This window comes from Gekko japonicus, unplaced genomic scaffold, assembly GCF_001447785.1.
Source record: "Gekko japonicus isolate JY-2015 unplaced genomic scaffold, Gekko_japonicus_V1.1 scaffold257, whole genome shotgun sequence".
Lineage (NCBI taxonomy): Eukaryota > Metazoa > Chordata > Lepidosauria > Squamata > Gekkonidae > Gekko > Gekko japonicus.
Genome location: NW_015171509.1, coordinates 1,229,522 through 1,243,950, shown reverse-complemented (window position 1 = coordinate 1,243,950; position 14,429 = coordinate 1,229,522). Strand labels below are relative to the sequence as shown.

The 14,429-nt window shown below is 43.2% G+C and overlaps 1 protein-coding gene across 1 annotated transcript in view; it reads left to right on the top strand.

The window, feature by feature from the left end:
* The window catches only part of GAK (cyclin G associated kinase), a 109,125-nt gene that overhangs the window by 39,605 nt on the left and 55,091 nt on the right, over positions 1–14,429 (top strand). Inside the window, exons 4-11 of the mRNA XM_015419326.1 lie at positions 1,638–1,752; positions 3,709–3,851; positions 7,313–7,438; positions 8,011–8,100; positions 9,346–9,481; positions 10,437–10,549; positions 11,912–12,023; positions 13,955–14,078. Of these exons, the coding sequence (XP_015274812.1) occupies positions 1,638–1,752; positions 3,709–3,851; positions 7,313–7,438; positions 8,011–8,100; positions 9,346–9,481; positions 10,437–10,549; positions 11,912–12,023; positions 13,955–14,078 (959 nt within the window). The remainder of the gene's footprint in view (positions 1–1,637; positions 1,753–3,708; positions 3,852–7,312; positions 7,439–8,010; positions 8,101–9,345; positions 9,482–10,436; positions 10,550–11,911; positions 12,024–13,954; positions 14,079–14,429) is intronic.

Here is a 14,429-nt window from a genome sequence, read left to right as displayed (position 1 = left end):
CTGATAACTCCAGCTGTTTGGGGGCACTAAACGTCATCCTTAGAAAATGAGCCAGAATACCAGCACTATAAGAGGCTCCCTGTATTTTAAACCATAAGAGGCCAGCCGCAGCACTGGGCTTTTGTTGAAGTTTCCAGACAACTTTCAGAGACAGCCCAGTGTAGAACCTCTGTATCACAGATACACAGTACAGGATCATGTGCCCATACGTTATTTGTTCTAAACTTTTAATGCATATTTCTATCGGAGTGAAACAAAATCCTTGTTTTTATCTGCTTTTTTGTTTTATGACAGAGGTTACTGTCTAATGAAGAAGAAAAGAACAAAGCCATCATTCAGGAAGTTTGCTTTATGGTATCCTTTTGAAAGAAGATTACTTTTGGATAGTTAAAGCGGTCCTTAAGGAATGATCAAACCTGTGACTATTTCTTCAGCCTTTTATCCTGTCACTCTTACAACGATGATTTCTGAGGGACCAATTTCGCTGTAGTTTATAAGTAACTTTTAATCATTTCTTACAAATCCTAACCTTTTAGTAATTCCAAGTTTTCTTTTATGCTTCGTTCTGTTCTGGGAAATCGAGATTCTTTCATTTGGGCATGGCTTCATTTCCATGATCTTGTGACAAGGCCAGACATTTGAACACAGGCACAACAAAACCAAGTATACTAGGGGACATTTTTCATCGCTTGATTTTTGTAGAAGGCAGTCCATACCCTTTTGGTGTGGTTCAGTTGCCATTTAAGGCCATGGTATAATTAAGCTAACCATGGTTAGTGTGAATGGTTTGCATTCAGGCAACACTCCCAGCTATGGTTAGTAAGGGTCTGTTGAACCAGAATCCAGAACCATGGCTTGAAGCTGGTTTTGCATGATGTGTGAATGCAGACATCGCGGGGCTTGTTCCCTGGCATCACCCTCCTCCCCAGCTATAGAGAGAAGAATATGAAATCATGAGACATGGAGATCTCTTGGAATGACAGCTGATCTCCAAACTGCATAGATAACTTGTTTGTTTATTGGTTTATTTAAAACATTTTATTCCCCTTCTCTGAGGGCTGCTTCGGAAGGTGGACAGTATGGCATTATACCCTACTAAGGTCCTTCCCCTTCCTAAACCCCACCTTCCCGGGCTCCACCCTCAAATCCCCCGGTATTTCCAAACCCAGAGCTGGCAACCTGTGTGAATGTCTACAAGCTAAATCCTGGTTTCATGAACTCACCAGAGTTAAAATAAACTGTGGTTTCATGTTTTGTCTGAACCCAGCATTTGCCTTGTAAGCACTATAGAATGTGTTCTCTCTCTCTCTCTCTCTCTCTCTCTCTCTCTCTCTCATACACACACACACAGAGTTCAGCCTAAACATGACTGGTAAGTCTAAATCAAACCATGTCTTATTGAGAGGACAGTTGTGGTCTTACCGAACTGTTGGATGATGAGCTGAACTTCAGCTTTCTCTTCTTGATCCAAACCAGCACACACTGTGGCTAGTACGTTTTCTGCTCCCAAAGCGAGTCAGGTTTTACTGGCAAGTGACAGCCGAAGGAAACAAATTGTGCTTTCTTGTATAACATGACTTCACAGATGTGTCCCGACTATAGAAAGCTTTGAAACTTTAACAAATGGGAAACTCTAGAAAAAACTCTCTGGTCACCCGAACATCATCCAGTTCTGCTCTGCTGCCTCAATAAGCAAAGAAGAATCTGATACCGGGCAAGGGGAGTTTCTTCTGCTAACAGAGCTTTGTAGAGGTAAGATCCTGCTTACGTGGAATTCTAACGGTAGCCTGCACTGAGAGCTCAGCTAAGCAGGTACTCTCTTGAGACGTGACTATAACCAGGTCTGCAAAAACAGAACCACTGTTGGTCAGACAGGGGTAGAAGTTCTGTTTTCACAGGCTCCGTTAACACAGCTGCAGGCCCCAATTTTCTGTTTCGGTTATGTTTCCCACACTGGTATTAGAAGCGGCATTGGGGAAAGGCATGATAAATATGGCAAAGGAATGTCTGAGAGCGATTTTCTTTCCCTTCACATGGTTTTGCATGCTTCTCGGGGGGGGGGGGGGGGAAAAGGGAAGGGTATTAATTAGAGCTGCAAGCTTTAATCACAGCTTTAATTGCAGATTAAAATTTGCCCTCTAATTAACCAGCGTGGCTGAGACTGAAGGGCACGCTCCTGTGCGAGTCCCGCAGACGTGAGGTTCCCTCGCTCCAGTGCCAAATTGGAGGAGAGAGAAGCTTAAAGATGGATTCTTTTTCTTCTTTGTATTTAAAACTAGTAGATATTTTGCGTGCGAAGATGCTGTCAGTGTAATACAGCATATATTTTCTTCCATCAGTGCGGACCACAGACAGCTGAAGTTTAAAGTGCTGGGGGAAGGGGTCCTTCTCCAATGTCCCGGACTCTGTTCATTTTAATGATTTAGGATATTTCTCAGCCACCTGTCCAAATAAAGTGCTCGAGATGGTTTATAGCAAAAAATTGGATAAAGCCATTTCATAAAAATCAGGGATAATGTCATTTAAAGCAGGTGCAGGCATCAAATGATCGTGGCGATCCTTTTTCCTTATGGTGGCAGGACGTCCTGGGGGAAGGATTAGAGTCGGAGCTGCTTCCCACTCTTATTTGTGGAATGAGTCTTTCTCTTGCCTGCTTTAGAATGAGTGTTGAAAACACCTGTGCATCAAGCTGCTTGAGTCAGACCCCTGTTCTATTAATGTCAGTAATGTCAGACTGGTAGCACAGAACCATAGAATCACAGAGCTGGAGGGGGCCATACAGGCCATCTAGTCCAACCCCCTGCTCAGTGCAGGACCAGCCTAGAGCATCCCTGACAAGGGTTTGTCCAGCTGCTGCTTGAAGACTGCCAGCAAGGGGGAGTTCACCACCTCCCTAGGCAGCCGATTCCACTGTTGCCCGACTCTGACTGTCAAAACGTTTTTCCTAATATCCAGCTGGGAGCTTCCCACCCTTAATTTAAACCCATTATCGAGAGTCCTCTCCTCTGCTGCCAACAGCTTTCCACGCTCTCATTACTACTTGATCCTTTTTTTAAAAAAAAAAGTGGAAATGTCAGGAATTGAACCTGGGACCTTGTGCGTGCAGAGCAGATGCTTTACCACTGAGCCACAGCCTCTCCCTGAGACTGGGTGGTAAATGCTCAGTCTGTGTAACTCTCTAGAAATAGGATTGAAAGAACAAGGGCTGGGTGTGTTACGATGAGGTAGCATGGGGGCATGCCAGTTGGCTGACTGGGCCCAGCCATGAGTCTGGGGGAGTCTGAGGTGGGGATGGGATGGGACTCGGCTACCCTTTCGCATTGCCTGTCGCCCAAGAAGGGGAGAAGGAGAGCGAGAAGGAAGTGGTGTGGCTTCTGTTCTTCTACTGAACAGCTTGGGGTCTCATCTTCTGTGCTGGAATTTTCTGTGATGCCCGGTGGGCAAGGTTGAGTCTCAGACGGTTCTCTTTCCGAGGGCGTAATCACCGGCATTTCTTTCCTTCCTTGCATAGTGCCTCTTGTGAGTGCGTAGTGTAAGCTCTGCCTCCTTTAGCCCCGAGAGGTGTAAACAAACACATCTCAAACAAGCAGTTCTTTTTAGATAAACCAGTAAGAAGCCTAGTGATAGCACTAGAATTCTATACAGCTGACCTGAGATTGCCTTTTTGCCCAGAGCAAGAGTTTAACATGAATTATGTCATCTCAACAGGGCAAGTGGTAGAATTTTTAAAGAGAGCTGAATCCAAAGGGCCCCTCTCGTGCGATACGGTTCTGAAGATATTTTATCAGACGTGCCGGGCCGTGCAGCATATGCATAAACAGAAGCCACCCATTGTCCATAGAGACCTTAAGGTAAGAGATCCTAAGCCTGATTTATGCAAGGCAGGAGCATTTCCAACTTGGTTACAAAGCTGAAGCGACAGCAGTAGTTCAGATCTGTTGTGCTCACATGGTAACTTGAGAAGTATTGCATAGTTTCATGAAAGTTACTAAATACATTAGCTGAGAACACAATGGTGGAAGGGTGCTTGCAACTGACTAGGAAGAGTTTTGTAATACGTTCTATGTAGGGCTTAGAATCATGGAGTTGGAAGGGATCTCCAGGGTCATCTAGTCCATCCCCCCGCACAATGCATGACATTCACAACTACCTCCCCCCTTGAAGACACCCCGGAAACAGCAATTGGTTCAGAATATGGCAGCTTTTCAGAGGCTAGCCAACAATTTGCCTAGGGTATCTGAAAGCAGCTACATTGGTTGCTGGTTTGTTCAGTTCAAGGTTGCTGGTTTGTTCAGTTCAAGGTGCTTTAAAGACCTTCCTGGCCTGGAACCCACATATCTTGGCTGGTTATCACCTTTAATGACCTTCCTGGCCTGGAACCCACATATCTGAAGAACTGTCTTTCATATTTCCCCATGGACCAATTATTGTCCTTTAGCTGCTGCTTCTGACTGTCTCCCCCATTTAAGGGTGTCTGCTTGGTATCTACCAGAATTGGGACCTTTTCAGTAACAGCTCCCACTTTGTGGAATGGGCTCCCCAAGGAGGTACAGGTGAAGGTGCTATTCCTATAAGTCTTTAGGAGGCACTTTATTTGCTAGAGCTTTGAATGGAGTTTGAGCTGCAGGCTTTTTTCTGAAGGGTGGAGTTGGTGTATTTTATTTGGATTCTGTATAGTTTTAATTAGGAATTGTAAGCTGCCAAGAGCCACAAGGGAAATACTTCAATACATAAATAAGCTAGAAATGCACATGGGGCGGTTTCATGTGTACCTTGTCATATGTTGCATTATAGATCTAACTAAAATTGCTGGAAAATATTTCACTATGTAATGTTTCATTTCTCTTTGCACGGTACAGTGCGCCGTAGCCTGAAAATCATACCTTAGAGATCATATACCTTAGAAGTTAAGCTTAAATCTTTAAATAGAGAGGGGTTTAAATAGAGACCGCTATTATTATTATTATTATTCTTTTGTTTTAAGGAAAAGATGTCTCTTAAACAATTTCTTTCAGTAGCCAGTCAAAATTTCTCTGGATGCAGTAGATAGGAAGAGCAAGAGTTTCAAAGACGTTTTTTAAACTGACTGTTCTACGGGGATATAACAACAGGACTTCAGAATTATTTATATTTATTGATTTATTTTTGGATTTATATCCCGCCCTCCCCAGATGCTCAAGGCGGCTAACAAAGAGGCACAAGTGCCAAAGTTAAAACAAATAAAAGCAGAATAAAACAGTACAATACAAAACACTAAAGTGTTGGTGCTCTAGATGCATCCTAAACATTAATTACAAGATGGGGTTCTGGAGAAAGTTATTAATTCCAGACCAACAGCATACCTCCTAGCAGCACAGCCATCCCATCTTCATCCAGGGACGTCACACACCCCATTTAATACCCACACAATTGGCGGTAGAGGTGCGACGATGGCTTCAGATTTTGTCTAGTATATTGGATTTCTGCTTGTCCATGTGTAATGATTCTTTGTTTTATATGTGTGTGTGTCTCTTTAAAAGTTTGGTTGCCTGGCTGTGTGATAGAATAGAGTGGTTGAAGAGACAAGTGTGGTGTGATTGGTGATTGACAGAGAGGGGGAGGGGGTTTGGAAGGGTTTCTGAGTGGATGAAAATGTATGTCTGTCAAGAGTGACAGTTACAGTTTAGACAGTTGATGAAGATAGTGGAACTGTTAGTTAGTTCTTTCTGAGGTCTGTGAGAGAAGCAGTTTTGTGTGCTTAGGAGTTAGTTCTGTGTATGAAGAAAAGTTGAATGTATATGAAACAAGAACGTAAAGTTAAAGAGAAAAATAAAAAGTCTGAGTGACAGGCTTGAAACAGTAAACGAATATGGTCTTAAGGAAAAAAGTGTTACAAAGTTACATGCCAAGATCCATGACAGTGAGAGAGAAAACTGTGTGTGAAATATCAAAGCAATTGTTTAGTATTTACCCATTCCTAGTTACAGTGTACTACCATATTATTTATGAATTATATCAATAAATCTACTACCAGTTCTGAAAGAAATACTTCCCAGGACCACATTAGTACCTCGAAAGCCTTAAAACCGACCTACCTACCCAGTGATAGAAATAGTATAATATACAGGTTTGGAAAGCCTTAAATTTCCTGGTGGCAGCCGGATATACACAGTAAAACAAAACATAAAGAACACTTTAAAGGGAAACCAGACCTCCCCAGATAAGGGGTCGTCACACCATGGATAGCGCCTAGCTGAGTGTTGTTCTACAGTGGACACAAGTATATCCAAATGGGTACTCCCTGCAGACACCAAGGTCCTGACCCTACAGGGTGGAGGAAAGCCAGAATTGGCTGGATGTTTCAGGGAAAGAAGTAAGTCGATGCCACAGAGCCCATTGGTGGGCACTGGGATGCCTTTGTTGAAGATCACCGCCCTGGTGAGAAACACTAAACTCCAGAGGTCTGGAATTAGGCTCCTTTTGATGCCGTGTGAATGACCTTTCCATGTGGTCTTAGGGAAGAGTGAGGCTGCTCGATCTCACTGTGGAGCACTGCAGATCCTCCCCTTTTTATTGTAAGTGAACAGGCTGGTGTCTAGGAGACTGGAATGGTTTGTTTCAGTGCTATGTAATACAAGGCCAGCATTCAACAGTTCAGGAGGGAACATTAAGTTTTCTGCTTCAAACTGCTGTCTCAAAGTTACGTGGGAATGTGCCCCATCTGAAAAGCCTAGGGAAGGACCACTTCAGCTCTTCCAGTCAAAAATGTAGTGAGCAGAAGGGTTTCACAGCCATTAAACAACATCTAAAAGAACCGGAATCAGTGGAATAATTATAGGGATACCCAATCAGGATATAGGCTATTTGTATTACTGATTATCACATAACTTCTGAAGCTTTCTCTAAGATGTTTGATATTGGTGGAAGGTTTGATGGGGGGCGTGGATGAAATACGACTTACTTCCCCTTTTCCTCACCATCAGGTTTTCAGTGCAATTCATATTTGGCTAAGAAACTTTAAAAAATGTTAACTTGGAAGGTTTAGCTTTGAGCTGAGCCTCATGTGTGGTTATCCCGGGACCCTGTCATCCATCTTCCTGCTACTGCCAGAAGAGTAAAACACTCAAACTTGCTGCTCCTTGCTGACTGTTTTGGAAGCAGGGCTCCTTTTCAGAGGGGGGAAGTCACCGAAGCAGAGTATGTTAGTTATGCCGAAAGAATCTGACATGAATGGTTTTATGTAACGTGAGCACAGGTGTGTGTGACTCGGCGGCCTCATTGTGAACGTCTGTGCAATTTGCACACTTACATTTCTGCCATCTTGTTTTTGCAGATTGAAAACATGTTGATGAGTAACCAAGGAACAATTAAGTTGTGTGACTTCGGCAGCGCCACGAATGTAGCACACTACCCAGACTATAGCTGGTCTGCGCAGAAAAGAGCAATGGTCGAGGAAGAGGTGAGAAACCTGATAGGGTGGCTCATGTTTAGCAGTTGATTTCTTGGCTGTTCTTTGCCACTTTGAATATGTTTGACCTAATTGCTGGCCCGGTAGCCCAGTTCATTAACCTCTTTACCGCAGTGGTTAAAATTGGTTCCTTTTAATCTATTTGTTGCTTGCTGCACTGAACTTTTTAATAGTGATTTCTAACACGGATCTCACCAGTTGTTTACCTGCATGTGTGTTTCTTGGTTTATGCTGCTATTGGTTTTAAGTGTTTGTTTATTCTTAAGCAGTGCCTCACACTGGCTTTTAAGGGAATTTGCTGTGTGTTAGTCTTCTGCTATTAGATTTTAGGGGTGTTTTATTGTAATGAATGCTGTTGGCTGCCTCAGTCGATAGCCTGAGAGTGCAGGATATAAATATTTGTGTAAGATTTAATGCAGTGCTTCAGAGGAGCAAAAACTAGCAAGCTACTCTGAAGAGTAAAGGATTTTCATACTAGTTCATTTCTGGTTCTTTTTCCGAGTGTGCCTAGCCTCAGCAGCTATAAAAACAGAGTGGTGGATCTTGTCTTTTTGTGTCTGCAGATCACAAGGAACACAACACCAATGTATAGGACTCCAGAAATAATAGATCTATATTCAAATTTCCCAATTGATGAAAAACAGGATATATGGGTATGTATTCCACCTTCCTGTTTTGTGGGTGAACTGGACCTTGTGTCTGAAACTGCTCTGGATCCCTTTTTGGGGTGGGATGGGGTGAATTTCCCCCCCCGATGTGCCTCTCTTGCTTATTACGGATTTTAAGGCGTGGAAAAATAGCTTGTTGCTGTACAAGAAAGCAGTGAGCTTCAGCCCAAATCCGTAGTTAATGTGCCACCAGATCATGCTCACCACAACTTCCATCTGGCCATTTTGTATTATATAGTCTCTCAGCTGCTTGCAAGAGACACCATCGCCAGTGGGCGTGTAAAATGCAGGCCCTGAACTTAAAAAAGAAACACAAAGACCGCAAAATTTAGCAAAGTTTCTGAAGCTTAATAGCATGTCTTCGGACTGCTGTTACTTTATGAACAACTGTGCTGATGTGTATAATACTTAATGAGTTATCAGAACAAATTATAGTTCTATAGGTCATATTAATTCCTGAGGGGGAGTTGCATTAGTCTGTAGCAGCAAAATGAAGCAGGAGTCCAGTGGCACCTTAAAGGTTAACAAAATGTACTCCAGAATAAGCTTTCCGGAGTCAAAAGCCAGTTTGGTGTAGTGGTTAAGTCCATGAACTAGAGTCCACGTGGGAGAACTGGGTTAGATTCCCCACTCCTCCACTTGCAGCTGCTGGATGACCTTGGGCAAGCCATAGTTCTGTCAGAGCTGTTCCCTCATGGACAGTTCTCTCAGAGTTCTCCCAGCCCCGCCTACTTCACAGGGTGTCTGTTGTGGGGAGGGGAAGGGAAAGGAGTTTGTAAGCCGCTTTGAGACTCCGAGTGAAGGGCGGGGTATAAATCCAATCTCTTCCCTCCTTCTTCTTCTCTCTTCTTCATCAGATGCTTGTTCATCATTTACAGGGCCAACTTTTGGTACAAATGTGTCTGCCCTAACAGATTAGCGGTTCATGTATTTATTTCCCTGAGGAAGGCAGCTTTGACTCACAGAAGCTTATGCTGAAATAAAGTTTGTCACGACTTACCTGGTTTGGTTTAACCAGGGTACAGACAACAAATCATATCGAGCACTAATCATGGTTTAAGTGCTATGTCTCTGCTTGGTCATTGTGTGCTGTAACTTGCCTTGTCTGTTTGGAGGTGACAGGTTCTCCAGTGAAACAAAACGTGTTGGCGCTGGAACTCATTTGAGTTTAACCTTGAATGGCTTAACCTCTTTGACTCTTTTGTAAATCCCTTCGTTCTTTCACCGCAGGCACTGGGCTGCATCCTCTACTTGTTGTGTTTTAGACAGCATCCGTTTGAAGATGGAGCAAAGCTTCGAATAGTCAACGGGAAATATTCCATTCCCCAAAATGACACAAGATACACAGTGTTTCATGATCTTATTTGTAAGTTTAAGGCAGAGGAAGCTTTGGGAGGATGAGTTGATAGCTTGTGTAAAGGTTTGCAGTCTGTATTTTGTATCCTTCTAAAACTACAGGGGCATTTTAAAACAAATCATTCCTGGTATGTAGTTAATCTGAAAATGATAGTATATGCTATACTGAGAGTCAGCATGGTTTAGTATCTAGAGTGTCTGACTAGCAGACTCAGGTTTAAATCTTCATTCTGCCATGAAAACTCACTGGTTGATTTTGGGCCTTTTGCTTTTATCTGAGGCTAACCCGGCTCACAGAATGGTTGTTGGAAAAAAATGGGGAGAGGGATGTTGTGAGCTGCTTTGGGTCTCCATTGGGGAGAAAAATCAGAGTATAAATATTTGAATAAATAACTGCAGAAGTACTTTCAGAAGGGAGAGCCATGAATGCAATCTGGAAATGGTATAACTATTCAGTGGGGTCCTCTCTTTGTTGATTGAGAGCGGTTAATATTTTGCCTTGTGGTTTTTTAAGAGTTTTGCTTTTTAAATATTAATGGCTGCTGGAGTTCCAAGTATATTCAAAAGCGCCGTGATCTTACGCACTTCTCAGCATGCGTTTGGAACATCTTCCTAGATTAAAATGAATCAAAATATTGCACCCTAATTGGGTGGCAAGGCGGCATATAAATGTTTGGAGTGAATAAATTGTCTGATATGCATATCTTCCAAGATTCTATAAAGGGCACCATCCCCCAATGAGTCACAATCTTAAGTACTTAGCTTTTTAAAATAATAATTGTTTTACTATCTCTTGACAGTTTATACAGGCAGATCTTAAGTTCATGAAGTATTTTAACAACTGTGTTGAAGTAGTTGTCTTTGGCAGACTGGCAGGATCAGAATCTTAAGAAATTGGTGTCCTCTGGCATGTCTGCAAATCCAACAGCAGTCAACAACAATACTTTTTTTTGTCATGCTGTTAGGGTCTACTTTGAAGGTGAACCCAGAAGAAAGACTGTCCATTACAGAGCTTGTGAATCAACTGCAGGAGATTGCAGCTGCCAGGAATGTGAACCCAAAGTCCCCCATTACCGAGGTGATCCATTTTATTTTGTTTTGAGCCAGACGTTTTGGGTTCTGTGCATCTATGCTATACTGGATTCGTTTCAAAGTGCTGGTTCTTACCTTTAAAGCCCTAGATGGCCAGGGTCCGACATGCCTACGTGACCGCCTCTCCCCATATGTGCCCCAGCGAGCACTACGGTCCGGGACTAAACATCTCCTAGTGGTTCCAGGTCCCAAAGAGGCCAGACTAGCGGCGAGTAGGGCTAGGGCTTTTTCGGTGGTGGCTCCTACCTGGTGGAATGAGCTCCCAGAGGAGATCCGGGCCCTGCGGGACCTTGCACAGTTCCACAGGGCCTGCAAGACGGAGCTCTTCCGCCAGGTGTTTGAGTAGGAGCCGCCACGACTGTTACCATCTGTCTACAACTATTACCATCTGTCCTTGCCCTTCATTACCAACTCGCCGTGAGCGCTAAAATGGTGGTACTGCGAGGAGCTGTGGCCACTAAGTATACCATCCTGATGACGTCATCTGATCCCTTGTTAGTTATTGTGGAGAGCACCTATGTTACATTGAATGTTTTTTAAATGCAGTTTTAATGTTTTATGTATTGGGCCCGTTCACAGGGAGGGCGGGTTATAAATTAAATAAATTAATAATAAATAAAATAAATACTCCCCAGTCATCTATGAAAGATACACCCAAGGTTTGGACTGCAGAATGCCAAACTGGATGGACTGTCATGTCAGTTCTGTACACTTCTTCCTGAAGTCATATTTCTCCTTCTCAAATGTTTCTCCTTCTCTCTTGCCTCTAAAATCAGAATATCAAGAGTAAGGGAAGTAGGGAAGGTCTACAGCAACGCTTGATAGAACGTTAATAATATTTAGTATTTATGTGGCATGCTAGAAGATGTTCATCAACATTTATTTCTCATGGTCTTATGTGTACTACTTTTCTGCTGATCAAAATTCACAGCAGCCCCTGCCCACAAGTTTCCAACCCCCTAAATGTGTCTGAATTGCTTCATATATAATATCATAGTAATCCATACTGTCCTTGTAGTTTGATGATTTTTTTGGCCAGTATAGCTTTTCATGCAGGGTTGAGAAAAGAAATCCCAGCTGGACTTTGTAGCTGATGACTAGATGTAAAGGACACTAGAACTCCTTTATTTATAATGATTTTTCTGTCATTTGGATTTTTACTGTTTGGCTTTTTTTTAAAAAGCCCAAGCAAAAGAAAGGTAAGGGCGGTGATATTTCCCACACTAAGTCCCAACTTGGCATTTGAAGATCAATGCCCCATGCTGTATCATCTTCCATACCCTTTAGGGGGTAGAGTGTGTGTGTGTGTTTGATGTATAAGTACTAACTCTGGCTCTTGCGCTTGCAGCTCCTTGAACAAAATGGAGGCTATGGGAATAATGCTCAGCCTAGGACATCTTCAGCCGTGGCGCCGCAGAACTCAAAGCCCGCGGGACAGCTGAACAATATGTATAATGCAGGTAGATTCCAAAACGCGCGTTTCTTTAGAAGCCCATACAAGCCAGATCTTTGTAATTCCATCACTTCAAAGCTTTGAAATGCCCTTTGAAGGCTTAAGTGAAAAAGATAGTCTTTATTTGAGCATCACGGTTTAACCGGTGTGTCTGTTCACGGTACCCTTAATTACAGAAATATGCATGTTTAATGTATAGCATTAAATAAGGTTATGTTAGGAGGATAAGTACGATTTATATTTACTATTTATGGTATAACTACTGATGTAGTAACATAAGCAAAGGTCAGTTTCCTGCCCGAAGGAGCCTTTACCACCTTTGCTTCTGTGTTCAAATGTCATGAACACTCATGGCCTGTTCATAAGGAGGAGTCCATAAATCCCTCGACTTGCTTCTTCCTCTTTTCCCAGTGCAGTGTGCTGTAGTCAGAGACTTCCTAGCTAAACTGCAACTTATGGTGATGTCTGAGGATGCTTTAAGCAGTTGTGGTTAGTTCCTTGATTGCAAACCAGTAATCAGACCTGTGGCTTTAATCCCAGTTTTATGGCCAAGAAACAAAATGACAAAGTGTTAAAGCACAAACCAAGAAGGCTTTTATTTCGGGAACTGTGCACAAGGGGAAGACTTGGGGCTTACACAGCTTCCTCTTCATCTGATTGGTAGCCAGGTTACGTTGTGTGTCTCTGTGTGTGATTTCGGGAACTGTGCACAAGGGGAGGGATGAATGGGCAAGACTTGGGGCTTGCACAGCTTCCTCTTCATCTGATTGGCAGCCAGGTTACGTTGTGTGTCTCTGTGTGCTGCCTGTGGACACTGTGGAAATTCCGAGCAAAGTCGGTGGCTGCTACCATACAAATTGCCCTTTCCCCATGGCCTCCAGCCACACAGTGTTGGGAGATCTGAAGCCAAGCACTGAGTAATAGAGGCAGCGGCTTCAAGGTGGACACTCTCTGCAGATGCAATGATTACACCTCTTGGGCTGTTCTGTAGTACCTCCTGGGTAGAGAAGGAGTTGCTCTTTGCTTTGGGGGAGAGGTGCTGCTCAGCTTCCCTTTTCCAAAAAAGGGGGAGGGTTGCTCCTTGCATGGCCACAGGAGGAGAAGTCACCAGGCCACAGACACTAGGGAGTCTGAGTCTGTAACCAAGTTGAGGGGTTGCAGCTGTAACTGGCCTGCCCTGGATGTACTCAGTGCTTTGCCGGTTAGTCAGCGGGTAGAGAGTGGCCCAAGAGCTTCTGTCTGGTTGTCTGTTCCATTAAATACCTCTTTGGATTTTATCCTCACGACTCCCGAAGCAAGCAGGCAGGCTATACATCAGCAGTGGCCATGGTGCACGCAGACACCATGTTGGAGAGGGCTGCGATAGAGGGGATGGACAGGCAAGGTAAATTACTGGGTGAATGAGAGTTATTTTCTATACCCGACTCATACTGGAGTGTGTTCTAAAAGCCAATGGCAGCGTATCTGTGGCTGGATGATGCCAGTTCTCTTGCTGGTGTTGTATCTGATGCACAATGCTGGCTTGTATCATTGACAACAATGTATGGTGTAAAGCAGCATTCTGTTTTAGGTAGTCACAGTATTGACTGGCTACCATCGGAGAACTGAATGTTTGCATAATTCACAATGGATTTTTCATGTGCTGCTTAAGGTGCATTAGATTTCTTCTTGCTTTTCCGCAAACTGTTCTAACTGATTAATAGTGGGGTCAAACCCTTTCCAATGTAACGATATAAACCAAACCAAAGAGCAGTTCCCAGAGGCGGAAATTGTCTTAACTGAGTAACAGCCTGCTCATCAACAAATTGTTTTTAACATCGAAACTAATGAAGTGAAATAGGTTTTTGTGTTAGTAACTGAATGGTAGCTTTGAACAGAGGAAAAGCAAGCGGTGGTGAAGTGCTCGTATATATTTCAATTCTCTGTTTCTGGCCTTAGGTCTGACGGTAGCGGAGTGTGATCAGACTTACGGTGGGTTCTTCGATATACTTAGAGGCGGAACAGAGAGATTTCTCACAAATATCAAAGACACATCTTCAAAGGTTATCCAGTCTGTGGCCAAGTAAGTAAGAAGCAACTGTATTGATCACGGGAATGCACATTCCTGCCTGTGTTTCTACCTTTCCTAAGGTGGTGCTTAATTGGTACGCTGTTTTTAAGTGGTTACCCGCTCCAACCTTTGCAAAAAGATTAGAATGTGTTTTCCCTTCCATCAGTGGGTCCTTGCTCTGGTTGTTCTTTTTTCCTTAGGCTAGATCTTGTAGAGATTTCCAAGTGGGAGCACCACGACTGTGAACTGGCTGGTGTATACATAAATAGAAAGGTCATTGTTAAAAAAAAAAATACAGTGTCTGAACTGGGGTGGACCAGAAATGTTAAATGTTAGAGAAACTGCTGCTCTGCATTTCAGGCA